Consider the following 25,809-nt stretch of genomic DNA (forward strand, 5'->3'; position numbering starts at 1 on the left):
AACATTTGCTCAAATCCTCGGCTATATAAAAAGACAGTTGACCTACATGGCATGTAGAGAAATCAGCTCGATCGTGCCAGAGGATCTTGTTACTACAACCTTCCCTCTGGCTCTCTTTCCTCTCCGATTTACGTACCATCCTGCAAATGCATCGGTAATAAAAACATCCTAGTAGCAAAGACTGTGGAATGTTAGATGAAACAAACTAGCAGCACAATCCTTTGCATGTGGACTGAGAAGAAGTCCTCCAACGTTCAATGGGGCTTACTCCCAGATATGTCCTATAAAACCTTATTTTTTAATCCTATACAGCAGGGGCAGACAATTTGTAATCCTCCAGATGTTTTAGTTTACAATTCCCATCATCCCTCACCATTGACTAGGCCGGCTATGACTGATGGGAGTTGTAGGCCAGAACATCTGTTGGGCCACAAGTTGCCCATCCCAGATTTCTTTGGCTCCAATCCTATACTCAATTACCTAGGAGGAAGCCCTACAGAACTACAGGGGACTTACTTCTGAGTAGACATATGTGGGATTGTGTGGCTATAGCCCAAGGTAATTTTTGTGAACCGCCCAGAGAGCTTTGGCTATTGGGCAGTATAGAAATGTAATAAATAAATAAATAAGGTAGACCACTCTGTTTAAGAAGAGTTTGGAAAGAACTGGGTTTCTGTGCCAAATGGACTATCATAGGATTCCAAGAGGTAACTTGTGTTAATTCTTAGGCATCAGCAATCTAAAGCATGTCATTGACTCAAGCGCAGAACATCTGGAGTATTTGAAATAGTGAAACTTTACATGCTTTCATAGGGCCAAAGTGGACATGATGGCAGCAGAAGGCTCTGCCCCAACCACATAGAAAGAGGGGGGAATTTTAACATGGGGTGAGGAGAGCAGGGCATGCCTGCAATTTATCTCCCTGCGGTCTGTCCCTGGACTGGGCCAGCATTAGCATCCAGCATCCTTGGGCAGCTGCTGGGGCCCTCAGGCCCCAGCAGGACCCACTGATGCTGCCACCTGTCCTGCCCCCACCCCAGAGTCTGTGGCTACAAGCCATCAGTTTAAATCTCCCACAGTGCTCTCAAGTGCCCAACAGAGAGTCACTCTGTGACATTAAGAGAACTTTAAAACGGTGACTACCCAGGGCCGGTGCTAACACAGAGGCCGCTCAGGCGGCCGCCTAGAGCACCAAGCTCAGAGGGCCGCCTGGCACAGCGCAGGACTCGCGCGCGTTGTTGGCTGTGAGCCACCCAGCCCGAGGATTTAGCTGGGCCTAGGTGGGCGAGACGGCGCCCTGTGCCTGCCCAGCCGAACCGCAGCCAGGGGCGCTGGGGTGGGGGTGGGGGGGCTCCACATTCGGACTTCCAGACCGTGAATGGGGTGCAGGGGGGTCTTTGAGTGAATGCATGTGTTTGTTTGGAGTGAGTGATGCTGAGTGTGTGTGTGAGTTGGGGGGGATGATTTGGAGGCGATATTCCTATCAAATATTATTATTATTATTATTATTATTATTATTATTATTAATATAGCACCATTAATGTACATGGTGCTGTACAGAGTAAAACAATAAATAGCAAGACCCTGCCGCATAGGCTTACATTCTAATAGTGCATTTTAGACCCACAGACGTTCCTTTTCAATTTGTTTGCTATAATTGGCATCACGTATTTCTTGCACTTTAAAATAAATTTAGCAGTTTCAAGTTTTGTGCTTCTTATTTTTTCCAGGAAACATCTGTTTCTTAAAAATCAAAGCTGGCATTTTGGGGTGGGGTGGGGTGAAAGTAGCTCACCTTGCTTAGGGCACAAAATAGTCTGGCACCAGCCCTGTGACTACCTGGCACAGAAGCCCAGTTCTTTCCACACTCTTCTTAAACAGAGTGGTCTACCTTGGGCTATAGCCACACAATCCCACATATGTCTACTCAGAAGTAAGTCCCCTTTAGTTCTGTAGGGCTTCCTCCTAGGTAAATGGGTACAGGATTGGAGCCTAAGAAATTTGGGATGGGCAACTTGTGGCCCTCCATAAGTTTTGGCCTACAACTCCCATCAGTCATAGCCAGCCTAGTCAATGGTGGGGGATGATGGGAGTTGTAAGCCAAAACATCTGGAGGATCACAAATTGTTTACCCCTAGGTTTTATAGGACCTATCTGGGAGCAAGCCCCATTAAACATTGCAGGACTTCCTTCTCAGTGCTGTCACCAGGTAAGCTCAGTAAAGGGGCACCTAAGGGAGAAAGAATCATTGGTGGATACTATGCTGAGATAGGAGTGAGGAGCTCAAGTCTGGACTTTATCCAAGGCTCGGAGAAAACTGTTTGAGCAGAAGAGATCTAGGGAGGAACATTGCAGCTAGTGAGGCTACACTCCTCATCTGCATGCTCTCTTTGCTTTTAAAATCACACAAACACCTTCCAACATGATTGGTGCACACCATCATTTCTCATTTAGCTCTTAGCTGGGAAGTGATGCTTCCATAACTGGAAATCAATCCAGTAATTAGCACATCTGAGGTACATCTGCACAGGTCTGACAGCATGGATTGGATTACTTCATTCTGTACATCTCATCAACACAAGCCTCATGCACCCTGAGCTGGACCTATAGTGGCCCATTACCCATCTGCAGAGCAGACATTACAGAATGCAACATTCTCTCACAGTGCATCTTGGATGTTGTCTTGCAGACAAGTCCATCATGGTCTGTAGGATATCCAGGAGCTCCGTTTCCTTCTTGAAAGCAACATAACCCTCAAGAGCACCATCCCAGAGAACTGTTCAGACTTTGTATTAGCAGGGAGCCCTTTTGAAACTCACTTGTTTGATGAGGAATCTTATGTTTTGCAGAGGATTTGGGGGGGGTATTCTAGGGTATATCCTCAGTTCTTCTGGGAATACTGGCAAGGTCTGTGTGGGCCTCACTATTGTCTAGCTTGAACTGACAGTGTGACTCAGAATAGGGATAGACAAACATCAGGATTGTGGGCCCTACTTTGTTGTTCTTTACTAGAACCCCGAGATCAGTCAACCAGAGCCAGGCACAAAAGACAAAACACTTAGAATTAAAGCATTCTGAGCCCAGGAATTTATTCTGTTTGTCTGTCTGTCCATCCATCCATCCTTCTGTCTATCCTATCTATCCATCCATCCAATATTTAACTATATTTATGAAAAACATCTATTAAAATTTCTAAGCAATGTACAGAGGACAAGTTTTCCTTTCTGGAGCTGCCTGTTGGAAAAGGTATGTTTTTAGTAGGCATCAAAAAAACCCAAAGGGATGGTGCCTACCTAATTTGTAGTGGTAGGGAGTTCCAGGGAATAAGCACTATGACAATAAAGTACCTCTTCTGAGCTATGAACCTCCAAAATCTTTGGTACCACTAGGAGTTTAGCGCACCAACACCGAGCTGAGGTCATGGTCATTCCATATAATAATTGCCTCCTGGTTGCCCCAAGCTTTATTTATTTAAGCAAGATAACGGGAAGGGGGGAAGAGTCGTTTTGTGGTTTCTATCATTGAACCATTTGGAGTTAGAAATCCTTGCTGAACTTCTGTAAATCAACCAGAGGTCTACCAGGAGATTCCAATTTACCTTGTGCCCATCCCCTGTCATAGAACATACTAAATAGCTTCACACAAGTGTACATGAAGTCCTGTAGTGAGGTGGAGGGGAGGGGGGGCTTTCTCTCAGGGAAATTTGTCTGCCGTGAATAAGATTCTCATTGGGGAATGCCTGATAAGCTTCTGAGGAACCCCTGGAACACAGCGTGGAAGTGCCTGTCACAGAGCATGAAAGATGAGCTTTGCTTGCTGAGGCACTTTGCCAGTATTTTATTGCACCAACCATTTTCTTTCCCATGAGCTGTAAAAACACTAGAGACTTGCAAAACCAAAACAAGATTAAAACAACAACCACCCCAAAGTCTCCCCACCACCACCAAAAAAAACTGGCTCTACAAACAGAGCCCTCCCCCTTCGAAGGTTTTAGAATCAAGGGTCTCTAACACTTCACAGGATTAGATCCGTCCGACAGAAGCAAGCACTTCAAAACACAATGCCTCAACTTGATTGCTTGCAACCAAACAGTTCAGTCCTGGGCATTCCTGCTCGGAAGTAAACACCATTGAGCCCAACGGGACTTCTTCCTTGTGCATCCTTGCAGCACAATCCTATGCATGTTTTCTCAGAAGTAAACTCCACTGTGATCAATTATGTTTATTCTCTAGGAAATGTTTTAAAATTGCAGTCTTAGGGTGCAATCCTTAAACACATTTATTGGAAACTCCCATGGAACTCGCTGGTGCTTATTTCTGGGTAGAGATGCATAGGATTGCACAATTACTTACGGAGGTGGGCTGGTTGCATGACCTGTCCTAGCCAATGCAAGCAAAGCAACCTCTTTTCCTCTCTGCAGGCGGCAGAGCTGCTAATGGAACTGCAACCTTTTAGAAGCAGCAATCCCATTGGTGATGTCATCTGAAAGTACAGTTGGCACAAAAACTTGAATGCTCCACAAAAGCTCTATCAAAACAAAATTGTTTTAGTTACAGTCCCTGCACTTGGCTCCCATCATTCCCGCCAAGAGGAAACATAGGCCAGGAGAATTGTGATGCTTTATCAGCATTGTTTGGGGTTGGCTCTCAAAATCTAAACACTTAGGAATGGATTAAAAAAAGAAAAGAAAAGCCATGCATGATAGAAAAATACAATTTTATTGAGAAGTAGATAAAGCTCACAGATGGAAAAGATAATAGCATTAGGGATACTTGAGAACACTAGAATCTCTTGAAATTAGATATAAACAACACAATCTTGTTGGTTGATATTTGGCTCAGGAAACATTAGGTACAAATGGTGCAGTGGAATTGTTCTACAAAACCCCTCATTTCCTAAATTTAGCGTATATCCAGCACATAGCCCTATGGGATTGCAGTCATATGTAAAAACAGCAATCCCATTTATCCAATTTTTTGATTATCTTCATAGGAACATAAAAAGAGCCATGTTGGATCAGACTAAGGCTCTTAGACAATCAAAGACAGGATAATCACGCACACTCCATGGCCACCTCATAAGTAAAGTGAACACATGAATCCCAAACCCAAGCCAAGACAAATGAAAGACAGAACAGTGAAAGACTGGACAGTGAAAAACATGACAATCACACCCACTCCATAGCCACCTCATAAGTAAAGTAAGCACAAGGACCCTGAACCCAAGCCAAGAGAATTTCTCTAACATTTTCTTCTCCTTTGGATTCTTTTTCAAAAGCAACTTCTTTTCTATCAAATAGAATGACAATGGTAAAAATAAATGTGGGAGAAATTTTCAGCACAGCACTAATCTGTATGCAGTTTGGGAACCTGGTGAAAGAGTTGTTCCAGAGCAGAATGTGAAACCAGCAAGATTTGGGTGAGATCTTTTTGTCTTGTAGTCACCCGCACATTTAAAGACCATCGTAGTGGCAATGTGAAGGCAAGAGTGACCGAGGTGACATGGGAAAGTACTGTAGCTGACGTCTTTATGGACTTGCTAATGACATCAAATGCCTGGAAGGTCTCCAGTAAGGACTGGCCCTATCCCAGTGATAATAGCTAGTAATCTCTTGGCCTGTCTCATACTATGGTGGATGATTTTTTCACAGCCACATTTCCAACCCTTTTGATTTCCTGGATTGCAACAAAGCAGCGTGTGCCTCACTTTTACCAGAAGCTGTAGTTGTTCGTGGAAGACCATTCACTAGAGGTCATCAATTTGCGTTCCCAGGCCTCTTCTGCAAAACACTGCCTTTGTTTTGCACAAAAGGCTGTATTCTTTATTTATAACAGTCGAAAAGCCCAACAAAAACTCCTGGGAAAGCTCTGAAATTGCCAAACCAAAACTAAATGCTGCACTGAGACACCTTGAATAGAACTGGATTCAGTCTAGAAGGGGGCTCAGCGACGTTATAGTGCTCTTGGTGTAAATGGGTCTGATGGATGCTTAGAATTTATTCTGAGAAACAGCATGACGGTATCAAAGATGCATATAGATACTTGCTCTTTGCTGGATTAGCCAATCCCAAGGTCCAGCATGATTTAAAGCACCTCTGTTTAAAGTACTATCTTGATAGCTATAAGAAAAAAATATTTTCTTTTAAATAAAAAGACTTGCTTTTTAGCAGGTGTGGACAGTCTTCAGGTTTGTCGATCTACTGGGTGTTTTTCACACTAAGGTTGACCCATTAAAGAAGCCCACCACAACCTTGTGCCCTCTGGATGCCTTGGACTACAACTCCCATCACTCCTGACCATTGACCAGGCTGGCAGGGCTGATGGGAGTTGTAGTACAAGACATCAAGAAGACATCAGAAATGTTGAATTAGAGCTAGGTGGAACAAAATGGGGGATAGGGTCAAATGCAAAATGGTGGGATTACTTTAATCTTTTTGTCATATGCAAGATACCTTTTCCACACTTGAGCCAAACCTTTCATTTACTTATATCATCCCTTCTGTCCTTTTAGCAATCTCTGAAACCGCTTTTCCCCAACCGGGTGCCCTCCATATGTATTGGACTATAACTCCCATCATTCCCAGCCAGCATGGCCAACAGCAGTCCCATGCTGGCTGGAAATGATGGAGTTCTAGTACAACACATCTGGAGGGCACCAGGCTGGGGAAGGCTGCTCCAAGATGTGCACTCTCTGGGAGGTTTACAAAAGTTAAAACAGTAAACATTAAAAAGTATACAAAATTTAAGAATCATCAGAAACATAAAAACAACAGTATCGAGTCATCAGAATCCTATTCCATTCATAATGGCCTGTCATATTCCTTTTGCTTTTTATTTATTTAAAAGATTTCTAGGTAGCCCTGACAGTGAAATGCTCTCTTGAAGAGCTGAACATCTGAGCCTGCTATCAAACATGTTTGCTGAATGATATGGACTCTGTAAGGCTTGCAACTCATGATTATAAACAGGAGCACTGAAGAGCAGCAAATAATGAAATTATTTCACATTCATAGATTAATTTGGGGAAACAAAGCTTTTTAAAAGTCAGGAGACAAGAGTGTGATTTAAGAAGTGTTCTCTGCTGCCAAACAACTTCATCTTATACTTCACCATAATATTTCTCCACTCCAGTCTAAAAGGAAACACTCACTTAGGAAAAAATGTCCTGGCTTATTATAACTTTGTTTAACATTAAAGCTAAACATTTATGCTAAGCAGAGTGCAACGACAAATGCATTCTTTTATTATTACCTTTAAAAAAATGAACCTGCTTACCATGTTGCGAAGGAAAACAATGTAAAGTGACCAATTCCCTGTTTAACTCTGTATACCACAAAGATAATGTTTTCTATTAGTTTAAAACCTACATTGGCATCACACATTTTACAGGTAAAAGCATAGAGGCATATCACATGACAGAAACACTCAATGTTCCCATTTTAAAAGGAAGTGTTCCCTTAAGGTATTCTTGGCTTTTTCTTTTTTTTACTTTTTAAATTATCCTCCAGTCTGAAGTATCAGATTTCTTGACTTGAAGCAGGAGCAGTAAACCAAATGTTTGACACAAGCTACATTCAAAATTTTATTTCAAGTTCTTTGCTCCCAGATTTTGTACCTGCAGTCATTCATAGGTTATCTCAGCCTCTCCCAACCTGGCATCCTCCAGATGTGTAAGACTACAAGTCCCATCACCCCCAGCCTGCATCTCCCTTCCTGCTACTATGTGACAGCATTAGTTCATGCCTATTGCTTCTAATCTCCATAACCTGCTTTGGGGGACAATGGTGGGTCTCCAATGGTGGGTCTACACACTATGGGCACTACTCAGGCCACTTTTGCACCCCAGTGATTTCAAAAGATTGCACTGCAATCCTATACACATCTGCAGAATTAAGCCCCACTAAGTTCAATGGAACTTACTCCCAGGTAAGTGTCTATAGGAATGCAACCTTAATGCCTTAGACCCTGTTCAGATGATATGCTAAGCCATTGTGGTTAAGCATTATGGCTCAGCATGTCATGAGAACCATTCCTAACCATGGTGGCTACATAATGACGGTTTAAACACACTCACTATTTGCTGCAAAACTGTTGGCAGCCTAACCATGGCTTCGTGTGTCATCTGAACAGGCCCCTTTTCTCTCTCGCTGAAATCAGTGGAGTTTAAACATCGTTCACTTTGCGGGATCATGTCCTATTAATATAGAAACTGAGTGAGTGCAACTCTCTGAGGACTTCTTTATTGAGGATCCTTTGGGGACCAGCTTGTCTCCAACTCTTGCATCAACTTAATCTTCCATGATTCTTGGATAAGACCATTGGGCCTAACTCCCAGTCCAACCTCTCTAAAAGCTCCCCTCAGCAGCCACCCTAACTAGTGCTGAATTTAGCTTTGGACAAGGCCAGGAACAGCCAATATTTTTGTCAAGTGTGACCTGCATTACATCTTAAACACAAGACATTCTAGCGTGTGCAACACTTCCAGTGCCTTGGTGTATGGCGTGCCTCTTGTCTGTTGAGCTGGGCGCAGACAACAGAACGGTACTGTAGAGGTAGTCAGCTTCCGGTAGCTTACCTCCAGGGCCACAAATCCCTTTTGCCTGTACATCCTCACCTGGTCCTCAACAGGTGCTACTATTGATTGGTTTTTTATTGCTGCTAGGTGCTGCTATTGATTGGTTTTAACTGGAATTGTAATCTTAATTTGTTTTAATTGCCCAGAGAACTTTCTGTTTTGTTAACTCATAAATGAAATAAACAGCCTTGTACACAGATGAATATATATCTTCTCCAGCTGCCTACTCCGAGGGAAGCTCAGAAGATGGCAACAAGGGAGGGGCCTTTTCTGTGGTGGCCCCCCAACTATGGAACAATCTCCCTGATGAGGCCCGCCTGGCACCAACATTGTTATCTTTTCAGCACCAGGTTAAGACTTTCCTTTTCTCCCAGGCATTTAACAGCATATGTTGAGTTTTTAACTGACTCCAAAACTAGCTTTGGCCTGGTTGAGTGTTTAAAAATTGTTTTAAATGTTAGCTGTTTTTATGCTTTTGTTTTTAAATTTTGTATATTGATTTTTAATGTTCAGTCTTTTTAATCTTTGTAAACTGCCCAGAGAGCTTCAGCTAGGAGGTGGTATATAAATAATAATAATAATAATAATAATATATTTGTATTTATCTGTATTTCTCTATCATAGTAGACGGAAGAGCAAGGGTTACTATTTATCCTATAGGTATGTTAAAATGATACATTTCCATTCACTGGGGTTATTATGTATTATATGATGTATCATATGTTTTACGCTTCATTTGCCTGTTGGGAATGAACCTGGAATTTGTTCACACCCTCCTTCACCAGTTCCTCTTGCATGCTTCAACTCCCACCCTTGCTTCCTAGTTTGCAATAACCATAGTGTGCCATGACACCCAAATTGGATAAATTAGTCTTATTGCAAACTGTTACTTGCCTGCAAACCAGAATCAGAAACCATGGTTTGAAGTGGATTTCCAATTCTGATTTGAAGGCACACTATAGTTTGCAGCAATTTGGACACTGTGGCAAACTATGGTTACCCCCACAGTTCAACGGAACTGTGCGCGGGGCTTTGGCTTTGGCCTGGCTCAGACATCTAAACTAGGCCATGTCATCAGATAGCCAGAGAGAGATTGCTACCAGCAGGTTCATTTCTTTCAATCCTCTGCATGCTTACAGCCCCTAAGCACTAGTACCAGCCCTATCAGAAAGCGGTGTGAACCAGCCTGCTCCAATTCACAGATTCCAGAGGGCACACTGGTTTCCTTTCCTCTGGTCCAGAACAGATGAGTATCAGTGTTATTTTGTCTTTTCACTTTACATGTAAAGCTTAAAAGGCTGAGAACACCTTGTGTGGTTGTTTCAGAGGCTTAACAAGACTGTGGATCAGTTCTAACTGATTAAGCAATACTCCGTTCCAGAGACCGGGCTTCTGTGCGTTCTCTACCTAGGTGCATTTTGCCCTAGAGGAGAGCATCTGCTTTGTGTGCAGAAGGTCCTAGGTTCAATCCCCAGCATCTCCAACAAAAAAGAAACTTTGGAAGCAAGGCAGTGGAAAACTTGGGTTTGTGACATCATCATCATCATCATCATCATCATCATCTATTGCATTTATATACCGCCCCATAGCCAAAGCTCTCTGGGTGGTTCACATAAAATAAAACATTTAAAAACAATATACAAAAATTAAAAACCACAAAAACATGCAAAATTCACATACATTTAAAACTACTATATCAACTTTAGAAATGATGAGCCAAAAAAACGGACCCAGGCTCATTACATATTGCTAAAGACAAGGGCTGATGGCAATTGACAATTCTAGGATAGATGGACTCAAGGTCTGACTCAGTAGAAGGCAGACCTTGAGTAGAAGGCAGCTTCCTATGTTCACACATAATTGATGCCTGAGGCTAAAAAAGAAAAAGATGTCAGCTCTACAGAGGCACATCAAAGTACTTGATTACATCCACGTTAGCACAGCATTGCAAACTGCTTCCCAGCCAGCAATCCTGCTTTGTCAACTATGAGCTGTTTCCTTTTGTATGAACACTCAGCCGTGAAGAGGAAGCGACATAAAAATGGCTGTTGACAAAGAAACAGCCTATATGCTGTGTTAAAAAGCCAGCTGTTTCCTCCCAAGACAACCTATACATCTCCGAGTATCAAATGCCATTATTTAACCTTGATTACCTAATAGGAAATACAATTTTAGACTGCAAATGAGGCTGATATATCAGTTCTACTGACAGTTAAGCAAGGGAAGAAAAAAGAGAGATTAGAATGGTGATTTTCATTTGCAGGTAGCACAAGAAAATGCAATTAAACACACACACACCAGGTAAAATGCTCCCATGCCTGATGCAATCAATGTATCTGCATGAAAGATGTATTTGTATGAATGAAAGCTGGCAGGATTGGACACTCTTGTAGATATTAATCAGGAAAGATGATCTTGATTCTGAACACTGTACACTCATTTTACATAAAAGGGAAGAAGGCAACCGCGTTGATAGAAGGTTGGGATACAAATGCAACAAATAATGAATGAATGAATTTACCACACAAAATCACATTCAGCAAAGTTTTAAAGTGATGTCCCAGAAGTTTCTTCAACTTTGCGTTCTAGAAAATATCTTTCTCTCTATGGTGGATATAGGTGGAGTTATATCGAGGGTTCTAGAAAAATCTGTCCTGTCTCCTGTTCACTTGTTTCTTCAGGCACTATTTTTAAAAGGTACTGTATATGATTTACTAACAAATGGACCCAGCTTCACATGGGTTGGATAGTTTGATATAGCAAAGTCTTCAAGCAAACTTGAAGCTGTCACAGTGGGACACAGCTGTTGGAATGGGACACATTGTTTCTGCCCTGTCTGACTGAAGCCATGCCCAATGGCGTTCTGAGGCACGGCCTCTGCCACAGCGCACCCTGATAGCGCCATGAGGCAGGGGTCTGTGCACACTTTTCCCCTGAGGCGGGATGCCCCACAGGAAGGAGGAGTGGGCAGGCCTATAACCCTGTCCCTTGGCCTACTAATCTCCCCTGACTTAACAGCGCTATGTGCTGAAAGCTTGCCCCTAGTGACTGATGATGTTACTGCAGACTTTAAACACATAGACACACTATAAAATTAATTAAAATTAATGAATTCATTTTAAAAACAAAATAACCCTGGCTTGTATACTCCTAAAGTCCCATTTGTGCTACATTTCAGGTCTCAAGGTTTCACAGTCTTGGTGCTATGATGCTGACAACTACTTTAATTATTATTATAGATTTATGTATTCAGTGCCATCAGTGATTGGATCCAGCACAACCCTTCCACAAATGGAATGCATCCCTCCAGCAGCGGCTCCTACTCCCAGAAGGGGAGGCGGCCATTTTCACCACTTCCTACTTCTCCTTGCAGCCTCCTGTGCCACCAACCACACTGCTCTGGAGTATCTGCCAGAACTCCAAAGCAGATGGAGGAATTGTAGAGGGAATCCTGCTTTCATAAGTGAGAACGCTCTGTGAGTGGAACTCTGCTCATGGATCTCTGGACCCAACCTAATGTAATGGCACTTTGTCGCGTAAGGGGGTGGGGGAGCCAGCCACAAGGAGATTCCAATCTAATATTTCATCAAAGAGATAAGGGGAAAATAAGATAGGCAAGGGATGAATGTGAGCAAATGCAGTTACACACACTGAGGCTTAGTTAGAGTTAGTGATGTCTCCTGTATGCCCTGAAATAATGGAACTCCGCATACATATTGGGAAGGTATGGCTGAATCACACTCACAAATATTTGAGCATGCTGCTCCCTAAACATATCCAAACATCTGAGAGAAAGTGAGAGATAAGAGCTGGCAATCAACATGCTGAAAGTAACCCCTTTTGCAATGTTGACCTTGGGTGGAAAATGCCACAGATGTTTCTTTTCTCGACACAGGCCAAAATCAAGCTTTGCATATTGCAATAGTGAGATATTTAAAACCAGATTGAGCAAAGTGCATGAAAAGGGCCTGGAGGGAACAATATCATAATGGCAGCTGGATTCACTTAGCCAGCACTAATGTACAGAAATGAAGAAATGGCATACATGTATGTGCCTTTGGCCTGAGGCTGTGGATGGATTTTGATCACCCGTTCTCAAAATGCATTTTGAAGATCAGGTTAAACATTGCACATGAAAGTGCTCTTGGATGAACCCCATCAGCCAGTATCAATTTGATACATCAGACAACCTGGTAGAAGTCTTGGAAATCAAAAGGCATCCTCTAGAGAACTTGAATAGGAAGAAGAGGATCAGAAGCGCTAATTAAGTTTTACCTGTGTTGCTTAATTCATGTAGAAGAAGAACATTTTTCAGCACAGCGCAGTATTCTAAATTCTCTCAGTGGTTCTCTCTTCTAAAAACAGAACACTATAGAGCATGTTATCTGTCCAAATTGAGGCCACTGCCCCTGAGAAATGCTTTCATTGAATTGAGATTTCAAGTGATGCCAACCGCAGTGCTGGACGGACACTACCACAAGGTACCATTCGAATCGAGATTATGTATCTGTGGTCAACAACAAGTGGAAGACATAGCACACTACATGTTAACTTGCCTTCTGTATAGGGACCCAAGAGAGACACTCTTGAAACCTCTGCTGACATATGGGAGGCAGGAATGCCCAAGCAGAAACAGTTCTCTTCCTCCTTAGCGATACCAACTGTTAAATCACTCATAAAGTGGCCCTGTTTGCAGTGGCAGCGAAAAAGTTTAGGAAGAGAGAACTAGATAAAATTGCTATAAACTGCCACGGAGACTCAGAGTGCTGAGCGAAATGAGAGCTTCAGTCATAGTAAATTTAAGGTTGTCTGTATGGTTCTCTTGGTTATTTGAAACTATTGTGTACTTTTATAGTTGTATGCTTTTCTATGGATGTATTTGTCATGGCCTTTGGCTAGCACAATAAACTGATGATGATGTTGATGTTACAGCTGCATGACCACTGTACAGTTGGCAGGAGTCTTGCAATCTGCCTAACCATGAAATCAGAGTCTTTTCCCTACCACAGAATGTTGAAAATGTTGGTGTTCATTCTGTTAAAAGAACAAGTTTCTAGCCCTCATGAACAAAGGAAAAAAATTAAAAGATGGATGCAGCTTTGTATTCTGCTGCTGCTAGGCTCTAATCATGTATGACCAGAGCCTGTAATTATTGGAATTAAGTTATGAACAACATACATTTGATAACAATTGTGGGGGGAACAAAGCACATAATTTAATCAGGCATATGCATCTAATTTGGTTCTATTAACAACAGAATGAGTATTTCATAGCCAAGTAACTTGTAAATATATATCATCAAAACAGGTCTAGATTTGATTACTGGTGTCTTCTTTGTTCACTTTACAAAAGAGAAATATTTGCTTAGAACTTGAAGAACCTCAGCCTTCAACATTTTCAAAAGCATGTTGCTTTTTAAAAAAAGATTGCTTAGTAACCCCATCATAATCAAACACAAGAGACACAATCGAAACATCTACTTCCATTCTATGAGACTGCACGCTTAGGATCATATACATATTTTCTGGAATAAAACCAAATGATTTAAGAATACTCTCACTAGAATTTCTATAACATCCCAGTTGTGACATAGTTCAAAAAGGTCTGTGCCCTACAAACAGCCAAAGAAAGTGCTAGGAACCAGTTCACAGAGAACATATTGGCTGCATTTGCAGAGCACAGGCAATTTTCAATGGGATGGCCAAGTTAAGTCTGTTGTAGCAAAACAACAGCAAAGTGTCTTGTGCCTCCTTAAAGATGAACAAACTGATTATAGCGTAAGCTTTACTACACTCCCATCTCATGCAGCTGCATGAAATGTTATCCTCAGCTGCAGAGGTATAATATACACATACGTTGGGGAATTAGGGTGGGTGGATGAAGGGTTTGGGGGAAAACAGTGAGGTCAGAGAGAAATGAAATGCACAAAGTACAGACAGTGGCAATTGTGTTATTAACAACATCCACCCACAAAACTGTTATTGGTGATGGCTAATTAACACAGATAGTTGACCCAGATTTTTCTACATAGTGATATAGGCAGGGCTACATGTGACTTAGACTTTACTGCTATTAGGCTTTATGATGCTTACTCTAAAGCAAGTGTGCAATGGAATAACGTTAATCTTCTATGGCACACAATTTATCAGACAATTGAGGCCATTTCTACACCAGCCCAGTGTAGAAGGAGGGAGGGGGGAGAATCTCGCGAGATCCTGATCACAAGATCCTCCCCTTAGTCCACATGAGGGCATGACATCTCAGGAGGAAGGAGGGTGTCGTACCCACCATTTTTTAAAAAGGATCTGAGCGCATGTGCGCTCCAACGAAATGTGAGTTTAAACCACAAAAAAATCCCAAACCCCGCTCCCCACCACCCCTGTTTCCTCCAGGCCTGGTTCCTTCCCTCTACTGATCCATGCTACTCGCAGGGAGGAGGGAAGAAGCCAGGACAGGCGGCCACCTCATCTTGGGATGATTCCGAGACCGCAGGAAGAATTGGATTTTACCAGGGAGTACTTATCCCTGGGAAAACCCGCTCTCATCCCTCCTTCCTCCCGGGAGTCCCTGTGCATCATTTGGATGCACAGGGACTGGGCCGTGACCAGCCCGCATTTTCAGGCTGGTGTAGAAACGGCCTGAATAACTGCATGATAGAACAATGGAGCCGTCAGGGTAAGCACAGCCAAGCACCTGCCGAGTGCCAGTAGGGGCCCACTGACAAGAGCCTCCTGGAGTTGCTCCTCTTCTCCATCATTGCATCCTGCTTGTTCACCTGCCTCTTGCTCTGGCTGAACCATGGTGGTGGCGAGGAGGAGGAGGAGCAGGAGGAGCAGCAGCAGCAGCAGATGCCATTGCCTCCTTGCTCTCTGCCTTTCAAGCAGGCAAGTGGCAGCAATGATGACAAAGGGGATGAGGACCAGTAGCAGCAGCTGGTGACAATAGCGGTGAGAAGGTAGGCTCACTGAGGGGGGGTGGCATTCCCAAGGGCCCTCAAGGCCCTTGAACTTGCATGGTTTTCAAGCCTCTGTGACAGGGTTAAATCTTGTTTCACAGCTGCTGAATACATGTGTATTTTGGTTTGTAGGGCAAAAAGTGCAGTAGTCTGGACAACTGTTGGCCACTGGCTTGAATGCCCTTAAAAGGGGATTTGAAATATTAATGGAGGTAGGTCTCTCCATGGCTGTCAGCCATGACTGCTGAACAGAACCTCCATATGCAGTGGCAGCCTTACTGAATACCAGTTGCTAGAGAGAAATGTTTGGGGACCATCTTTGCCTTCAGATCCAGCTTGAGTGAAACAGTATGGTGGGTGAATTCCCAGTCAAATCCGGAAGGGTCCTTCTTGTGTTGTTTTTTCAGTACTACTTCCAGACACCTGCAGCTTTATGGCCAAGAAAGCACAATCATGACCAGTACCAGTACTGGCCCAAGACATTTTGCTGCTTGAAGCAAAATCCAGATGGTGCTTCCCTATGCCTGAAATAGCATGCAATTAAACTCTCCCCCTACTAGGACCGGTATTTCAAAGAACCTTGCTTCACATTTCCGATAACAATTTCTGCCTTCACTTCCTACCTCCACACCCTGCCCCAAAAGTGCCGCCTGAAACAGATTGCTTGAACTGCTTCATGACAGAGCCAGCCCTGACTGGCACCCTTGAATAGGGATGTACAGATTTTGTTAAATCTCTTCTATCTGTGTTTTGCAGATTGAAAGGTGTCTTTCATTCCGTGGTTCACTCATTAATGGAATCGTATTTCTTTAAGCATTAAACCAAGTCAAAATTTGCGCAAATCCCCCCAAAGTAAAACAAACAAACAAACAAAAAAGTCTGAAAGTCTGCAGCATCTGCACGACTCAGTGGCTGCAGAATCCACAGGTGCCCGGGCCTCTCTGTCACTCTTCTCCAACATCCCTATCCTTAAGAGCATATGCAGACACCAACAACTTGATGTTCCTCCACTATTGGTGGAAACATGTGAAACCAAGATTTGAAAGAAACAAAATCACAAGTTGGTCTTGTTAACTTGGCAAGCCAAACTTGTGGGCAGGGGCAATCTTTCAAGGTTAAATTTGCAAGAAGCAAAGTACTCTTGCAGATGACCTCTGCAGGGTCCTTCACAGAAATGGGGAGAAAGATGACAACAACTAGTGCTCATTTATTCATTCTCATGTGTTCATTAAACGTTGGGTAGAGAATTGGTAAGGATTGATGTAAGAACCTCCACCTTTATGTCTTTCTCAAAAGCTGTGATTACTCCTTGCCTTCTTGACTAGTTCAGTTCAATTCAAAACTGTGATGTTGACTTGACAAGATATGTTGAAAACTGTGATATTAAACAAATTCCCTGCTACCTGTCAAGGAATGACTGGAAGTGGGGAGCTATTTCTTGGTGTCCAATTCCTGACTTGGGAATCAGGCAAAGTTACTTGTATCTAGTAGTGATGGTGAAAGCAGACGGGAACCTGTAGGTATGGAGTACTACTAAAATGCTATGTAGAGTTCCAGCTAAACTTTTCATCCTCACTCATCTCTGAGTTCAAAGTATCATGAAAACATTATGAGAATTCCAGAAGTATATCCATTGTGTATTCAGTAGCAACTAGCTTTGAGACAGGATACCAAATTTGCGACCCCTCTCAGGATCACTGGAAAATAAGGCAGTCTTTGTGCATCACCTGGACTTAAGAACATAAAAAGAGCCATGTTGGATCAGACCAAGGGTCCATTTAGTCCAGCACTCTGTTCACAGAGTGGCCAATCAGCTGTCAACCAGGTACCCACAAGCAGGACACAATGCAACAGCATCCTTCCACCCATGTTCCATAGCTACTGCTGTATATAGGCTTACTCTCTTGTACTTTCTTATATTGGGACTAACAGAGTTGGTCTCAGTCTCTCCCATGTCATACCAACCACTACACTTTCATTCCTCTTTGGGATTTTGCAGTGAGCTTTGTTCCTGCACAGTCTATGTTTGTGCCCTGGCCTGCACCCAACAGGAGCACGGCAATCACTGCACACTGCACAAGCTGCCTTAGTGAAAGAGAAGAATCAAGGGTTCATGTACAGTCACTGCTCTGGATCTCCAACGAGAAAGTCAAGCAATGACAATTTGCCAGTAAAGAGTGACAGAGGCCAGGACACCCACCTAGGAAAGTATCTGGGCCCTTAAACACATATTTTAATAAGCTTCAGTAGGACATGCTGTTTTCAGTGTTGATTGGTAAGGTTCAATCGAGAGTTCAGGAGAACGTACCCTGAATTCCAGAAGAAGAATACACTGATCTGAATGTATCATAATCAGAGAGCAGAACAAACCTGTTTGCATCTTTGCCAAATGTGCACTGAGGGCAAAATAATAACTGGGTCAAACAAGCCCAGGTGGCTCAAGCCCAGATGTGCCTCATCCTGTATGGGAAGGGTAAAATAATGGCCAGCCAATGTGACCAGAGAGCAACATTCTTGTGCATGAATAAACTGGTCCTACCATCACAGACTCCAGGCTGCAGAGTACCTCAACATCATTTACTCTACTCCCGTCTCCTGCACTGAACCCCATTCCCAACCAACACAGAGCAGAAAATGTGCTGTTGTGGCAGAAGGACTTCATTTTGGAGCAGGACTGTTAAATACAGCAAGGATAGGAACATGTGGCCCTCCAGGTATTGTTGGACTGCAACACCCATCATTCCTCACCATTGCCCATGCTGACTAGGACTTAAGGGGGTTGCTGTCCCATAACACCTGGAGGGCCACATGTTCCCTATCACTGTTGATTTTAACTTAAACCACAAGGGGATGTGTTACCATGGTGTGTGCTCTTGTCTTGAGCCCACCTGGGAAAATGCCTTTGCCTACAGCTTGTTCTGAGTGAGTTTCTGGTGTCCAGCTCACAGCCTCTCTCATACAGAACTGCATCTCAGAGAGATGATTACACTATGTGAAACTGCTTGCCCTGTGCTGATCTTCTTGCCTCACCAAAAAGGTGCTCCATAAGGTTTAAGGGAGTGGGGGAAACCCTATCCCACCTGCCTCACTGCTCAAATCCTTGGTTCCTGGCCCTTTGCAATCATCCATCCCACAGCCAAGCTGATAAGAAGCTTCAGGGATGACACTGACAACACTGCCAGGAGATGCAGCATTTTGCACAATTGGGCATTAATGATCCGCCAGCATTATTATTCATCTCTCTGTACTCACATAATGCTTGGAAGGGCTTCGTCTTTTTTCCACGTCCACCACATTAGCATCCAGCACGCTGTAGGACAGCATCTTCGGCCCCAGGAAAACCAGGAAATGCAAACAGAGTCCAGATGTATCCTTGTATTATGATGAGTGTGCTTATTCTTTCAGGATGGTCCCTTAGCACTCAAGGAGGAGGATTTCCTAGGAAGTTGATTTTCCTAGGAAGTTCCCCCCCCCCTTTTCCTCCCTCCACCCCCACGCCGTTGCCTGCACAAGAAGACAAGCAAAAGTTCCCAAATTTTTGGTGTTTTCAAATATATACTTATATATATTTTTAAATAAATCAGATGGGGTAACTCTAAAAATATTGAAGAGCGCACTCCTTCTTTTGCCCCTTGGAAGAAGGTTAGAAAAGTCTTCAGTCACTTTCAAGACAGCCTAGATCTTTTCATCCTGGTGGAAGGGGATTCTTCTGGTCCAGCCCGCAGTCGTGTGGATTCAGCCGTTTTGGAGTGGATCAAGTTCTGCAGCCCCTTACGGATCTCTCGTGTACGGTCCCGCGCGCGCGTATTTCTGCCTGCCTGCCTGCCTGCCTGCCTCCTTACCCTCCTCGTCGCCTTCCCTTCCTACACTGGAGCGCCTTGCTGCTCTAACGTTATCTTCGGCCCCAGCTCCTTGCTCCTGCCTTGGCTGCGCTCCCTTGGCGCAGCTGCAGTTACTGCTGCCGCTGCTCCTGCAGGCGCCCCCGGGGAAGGAAGGGGGAAGGGAGGAGGCGGCAGGCAGCGGGCTGGTTCGGGCAGAGAGAGAGATGTGCGCGGCTCCCTTGCCCAACTTCTCCTTTCGCCTCCTGGTGCCGTAAGCTTCGCTCCGCGCCGAACAAGGCGACGGGCTGGAGGAGGAGGACGACGACAACGACGGGGCGGGTGTGTGTGTGTGCAGGAGGGCTGGCTCTGTCTGGCGTGTGCAAGGGGAGGGGGCTCAGTCTTCCCCGGACAGGAGACCCGAAAGGGGAGTGGGCGAACACCTCTCCACACGCCGCGAGCGGGGCCGGGCCGTGGAGGAAGCGTGCCTGCCCAGCCGGCTCCGCCTCCCCTGGCGTGACTGGCTGTTCTTGGCAAAGTCCCCCAGGGACAGCCAGGGAAGAAAGGGAGAGATTTTCCCCACACACACACACCTGGAAACGGCCCGACAACCTGGGATAAAAGGGAGCTCTCAGGCCTGAGAAGAGCCGTCCTTCCGGGGTGGCTGCAGAAGCAGCATGGCGCGTTAGCCTACTGCGCCCAGGACTTTCCGCCCTACCTCGAAAACGCCCCATTGGATTTTAGTAGCGTTTGCAGATGAGGCGAAGGCCCAGTCCTTGTCCTTTCTCACTACTTGCCCCTCCCCCACAACATCTTTTGCCCAAGTTTGCATGTTAATTTACACTCGTGCTGGCTGGAAATGATGGGAGTCGTAGTCCAAAACATCTTTTCGGCACCACTTTGGGAAAAGCTGAGTTAGGTAATCTTAAGGCTCTAGCTATAGTAATCTTAAGCGCGTGCACACAGTCCAACACATTTGGGGGGCACCAGGTTGGGGAAGTCTGCTTTAGATGATGATTACATTTATATCCCAACTTTCCCCCTCTTGCAAGGAACTTGCATGGCGATCCTCCTCTTCATTTTATCCACACAATAACCCTGTGGGGTAGATTGTGCTGTGAGTCAATGCCTGACCAAAGTCACCCCATGAGCTTCATGGCCAAGTGGCGACTTGAACCCAGATCTCACAAGTCCCAATCCAACATTCTAACCACTCCCAATGCCCTGGTTCAGGTGGTAATGTCTATTACTTCACTAAGTAACTTCAAATGTGGTAATCCAGCCCTGGTGCATTTGGGGGCCCTCCTGCTCATTCTGCTGAGGGGCCCTGAATGTCTGCCCCCAAAGTCCTGGACAGCACCATTGGGTGGCCAACAATCGGAATCTGAAAATGTATCCATTGTGTATTCTAGCAGAGGTTGCCTAATAACATGGGAACACTGTTGGAGGAACTCCAGTACATCCCAGTAACCATATGCAGTACTATAAAGCATTCCAGTCAAATAGCCATATGTCCTTTAGCATGAACCACTATCCAATGGAAGGCTGCAGCATTGCCTAAGTAATTTACATGCTTTTCTCCATATTTGGAGAGAGAGGGATGGAAAGCGCATCTCTTAGGTGCCTCCTCCCTGAAGTTTCCACCAGTTTCTAGTAACCACCAACTTTCTTCTTAATTAGATGTTGTGTTAGGATTTTCATATTTCCCTTTTAAGAGGAAAATGAGCTCTGCATGCCCGCCTCTACCAAATGTATTTATTTGCCCAGAGACTTCAATGTTACTGATTCAATAGTTGATTATATTTGCAATACAGGAAGATTTCACTTAGGGCACGGTGTTAGTAAGGGTTGAGATATCAAGGGGAAAACTGCCACCTACGTTACAAAACAATTACTAAAGTGAAAGAATGCACTCTTGTATATCATAGCGGGCAGGGTTAAATAACAACATAATAAGGAATTGACTCTTCCAAATTCTATCTCCCAGAGGGGGAAATTACCAAAGACATCAGTGTATGCCAGAGTGCTATATAATTTTCATTTTGTTTTTATTTTAGATAAGCAGACCTTCCCAGGAGATTTACAGAAATGTTCCTTCAGGTACCTGGATCCTAAACCATGTAGGGCTTGAAAGATAAGCACCAGCACTTTGAACTGTGTAGTGCAATGGATGGAATTGTATAAACTGGGACACTTGGGTCCTAAATCCCCTGGTTCTTCGTCCTGGGAGCTCATCAGGTAGCCTTGGACAATACACTACATATCAAAAGTTAAACTAGTGACTCACAGAATTAATGTGAGAACAGAGTAGTATACCCACATGTATCACCTGTATTCACCCTTAGGTTTTTGGAGAAATGCATGAAAATGTGAAAAGGAATATGTGGGCCAAACTACATATTACATATGGCTCAGGTTCAGGTTATCTGAAAGACCGTATTCTCCTTTATGAGCCTGCCTATACTTTGAGATCTTCTGGGGAAGCCCTTCTTTCAGTCCCACCATCTTCACAGGCACTCTTGGTGGGAACATGGGAGAGGGCCTCCTTGGTGGCTGCTCCTGTACTTTGGAATAGGGGTGTGCACGGACCCCCCAATCCGCTTCGTGGCCCAATCCTCTTCGTGCTGCTCTGCCTGTCTCCCGCTCCGCTCTGCGGAGCGAGATCCGGCTTCGCCGCCGTCACTATCTGGACGGTGGCGGCGGCGCAAGAGAAACCACCCACCCACCCCGCCCCCTTACCTTCCTCCGTCATGGGATTCAATTGAGGCCCCGGTTGAAGCTGGAAGAGACCTAGGCCTTCACTTCCAGCTTCAACCGGGGCCTCAATTGAAGCCGGCGACGGAGGAAGGTAAGCGTCCCTCCTCCCTGCTCCCTTACCTGGTGCTGCCGCCGCATGGATGGCAGCACCAGATTAGTCACCCTCCCCCCCCCACTTACCTTCAGGCGAAGCTCTGGATTGAGGCGATCCTCTTCGCCTCGATCCGCAGCCCCCCTGACTCTCTTCGCCTCCGCCTTAAGGGTAGGTGAAGCCCCCCCCCCCCGCTCCGCTCCTGCTTCTCCAGTTCGAGGAGAAGCGGAACACATCTCTACTTTGGAACTCTCTTCTCGGGGTAGCTAGACTGGCTCCCTCCTTGAAGGGCTTTCGGAAGCAGGCAAAAACGTCTTTGTTCCGGCAGGCCTTTGGAGAATAATCTGGTCCTCCATCTATATTAAGGACTAAATTGTTCTTAAATGTTAAATTATCGTGTATTTTAAACCTTTAATGTTTTAATATTGTATTTAATTTTTGTACATTTCTTTTCCTAGGTTTTAAAATGTGTATGTTTTAAATTTTGTAAGGCCGCCTTGAGGCCCAGTATTGGGCAAAAGGTGGGATACTCTACTACTAATAATAATAATAATAATAATAACAATAATAATAATAATAATAATAATAATAATAATAATAATAATACATTAAAGGCAGGGTTTGCACTTGCTTATTTTTTCCTTCTTAAATAGGGTCTGTGCTAATTGTGACAAGAGCATGGGGGGAGGGAGGTTGATGCTCCCATCCTGTGGTCCATCCTGAAACTGCTCTTTACCCAGGAAGTAAGCTGCTATTAGAGAAACCCTGCATTCCTTAGGATGCTTGATTCTCTGGGGTAAGCTTAGCAATTGTGTGAATCGAGCATGAGTTCTGCAAGGACCATTGTCAACCCGCACCTCCATCCAGTATCAACTCTATATTTACCTTGTATGGTCACTCGGTACTTCTGCATTAGCATATCTATGTGAATATCTTTGGTAAGTAAATAAAACGTTCCAGTTAGTGCTAATTAGACATGCCCAAGAACCCCGCTGAATTCTCAAATCTTGCTGTCAGGCATATAGATTACATGTTATGAGCCCTTTTGGAATATATGGAGATTCAAGACTGACTTTAGGGAGCCATGTCATGTGTGTAAATGTTATGTTGGGTGCGGTCCTTACTGAATGGATGACAGCAAGATGTTACTTACAGGAAGCCAGCAATGTACCCTGTTGAGGACAAACGCCTTGCAGAAAATGGCCGTGCAATTAGCAACAGGACGGGATCCCACCATGCAGCAGGAAAATGTAGCATATATCACTGCCAACAGCCAAATTACTATGGCAAAATACAAACAAGGGTATACTAACAGCAATGATATCACCCATGGAATCATTTCCGTGTGGGAGAAATTATGTGATGTACATCATGAATTGAAGCCTTGTGTAAACAGGCTTCAAGACCCTGTAGATGGCATCGATGGATCTCCTTAGGAAGTGAAAAGCACTACAAAAAAATGTGCAAACAATAATTACGCATTCACAACCCACTGCTGAAATGAAAGAATATGTAAAGGTTGAGGAAGATGTCATGTACTGAAATCAGGTGCTGCTAGATCTCACCCTGGAATGTTTAGAGCACTTCACACATTCGGTTCATGTGATCTCAGGATTCTTTTTAAATCACAGGTGAGCTTCCTTTTTATTGGTTAGCACAACATAACCAATGTGACAGTCATAATATGAAACCACAGTATTGAGTATTCATCTTCAGACCACTCCCCTTGGGGCCTTGTTTTACTAAGTACTAGAAAGCTGCTTCTAGTACTTAGTAAAGTTTACTTACTTTACTAAGTTGAACAGTCTGCTGTGTTTCACCACCCCGTCCCCAAATCAAATGCCTGCTTTCCTTTTCCCACAAAAACAGCATATTGCCCTACAAAACTGGGATGGGGAACTGCTTCTTCCCCAAAATGCCATTGCCTGGTCCCAATCCTTGATCAAAATATATTATTTTAATCTCACAAACTATGGATCCAAAGGAAAGCAGGTTTAGCACTAGAGAATCAGTGTGGCAAAGTAGTTAGACCAGAGCATCAGTGGGGAACAGAACACGTTGGACTACAATTCCTATTAGCCCCAGCTAGTATGGCCAATGGGGAGGGATGATGGGAATTGTAGTCCAACATGTGGAAGGCCACACATTCCCCACCTCTGTACCATGGTGTCAGTAATTGGGGAGACCCAGGTTCAAATCTCCATTCAGCCAAGAAGCTCACTCAATGATCTTGGTCCAGTTGCTATTTCTCAGCCTAACCTACCTCACAAGGTTGTGAGTGGGGAGACCCATATGATCTCTGCCTTGAGCTCCTTGGAGAAAAGATAGGATATAAATGAAACAAACAAACAAACACACTCTCCTCTTCAGTTCAACGGAACAAACGCTCAAATTGAGAGAGCATTTGGAGGACCATTCAAATGGTCAGTGCACCTTCCAACAGCTGCAGACAACAAGGTCTAGAACAGGGGGAAAGCATTCTTCCTCTCTCAATAGTTCTCCAGACTAAGCGCCATCCTTCTAGAATATAAAGAGAGAAGTTTTCTAGAATAGAACGAGAAAACTGTCCGCATCAATTTATATGGAAGAGAGTCTGCAAATCTGAAGAACCAGAGGGAGAGACCATTATCCCAGAATCTAGTCCTGAGGGTCCTTTCTCTCCCTGTCCCTTCTATCTCTTCTCTCTTCCTTACCAAGCCCCCCCTCCCCCAGCAGCATATAGGCTTTAAGTAAGGCACTCATTAGCACCAATGGAATTGCTGCATGGAGGAGTGATGGCGGGGAGCATTAGGCCTTCCCTCCACAGCAATGACCCTGCCCCCTTCCATGTGGACTTTAAGAATCTCTCCATTGGCACCAATAGAGGCTTCTAAAAGCTTAATTGCAGTAAAGGAGGGGGATACAGCTGAAAGGGGAGGTCCCACAAGCTGGAAGTAACTCACCCCTTCTCTAGACACAAACAAGTCTGTGGCAGTCAGGCAAGTGAGTCTATTCAAGTATGTGCATTTTTTCTTTTCTTTTTCATAATGTATTTTCTGTTGTTTTGTTGATATTCACAATAAAAACGGAAAAAATATCCTAAAAAATAAAATTAAAAAGTGTGTCTATTCAGAAGTAAACCCCACTGAGTTGAAACATTTCCTTTCATGGACATGTGCACAGGATTGCAGCCTAACAGTGCAATCCTATGCACGCCTGCTCAGAAATAAGTCCCACAGAGTTCAGTGGGGTTTATTCCCAGGTGAGCACATGATTGTAGCCTAAATGACCTACCCACTCTCCATGCTGTTGCCGGGTACAGATTAAATTCACACACAACACAATTAGCTCTGTAGTGTTGGCCGACCGAGGATTACCTTCATGGTGCGCAGAGCTATAATTTGTGGGTTGTGCCGCTTACCATATTAATTTCACATCCAGGGAACAAACCAAGAAAAATGTTGTTTGCTTTTAAGGGAGCTATATGTGAGTGATAGGCTGCTCCTCACCCCTACTCCCTTCCCACAACATAACGGTTGAGGTTCTCGATGAGTGAAGGTGGGGAAAGAGATCCAATGGTCAAGGCTTAAGAGGAAGGTTAGCCAAGTTTCTATTTTAAATGTGTGGATGTCTCA

General features: G+C 44.1%; 1 protein-coding gene across 4 annotated transcripts in view; it reads right to left on the reverse strand.

The window, feature by feature from the left end:
- Positions 1–18,988, reverse strand: part of SH3PXD2A (SH3 and PX domains 2A) — a 272,178-nt gene extending 253,190 nt beyond the window's left edge. For 3 of the 4 annotated variants that reach the window (XM_063132600.1, XM_063132601.1, XM_063132599.1), the window contains exon 1: positions 18,782–18,988. In XM_063132600.1, the coding sequence (XP_062988670.1) occupies positions 18,782–18,853 (72 nt within the window). In that variant the 5' untranslated portion in view covers positions 18,854–18,988. The remainder of the gene's footprint in view (positions 1–18,781) is intronic. The other variant, XM_063132602.1, reaches the window with a different exon arrangement.
- Positions 18,989–25,809: the final 6,821 nt, after the last annotated feature.

This window comes from Elgaria multicarinata, chromosome 8 (assembly GCF_023053635.1).
Source record: "Elgaria multicarinata webbii isolate HBS135686 ecotype San Diego chromosome 8, rElgMul1.1.pri, whole genome shotgun sequence".
NCBI classification, from domain to species: Eukaryota; Metazoa; Chordata; class Lepidosauria; order Squamata; family Anguidae; genus Elgaria; species Elgaria multicarinata.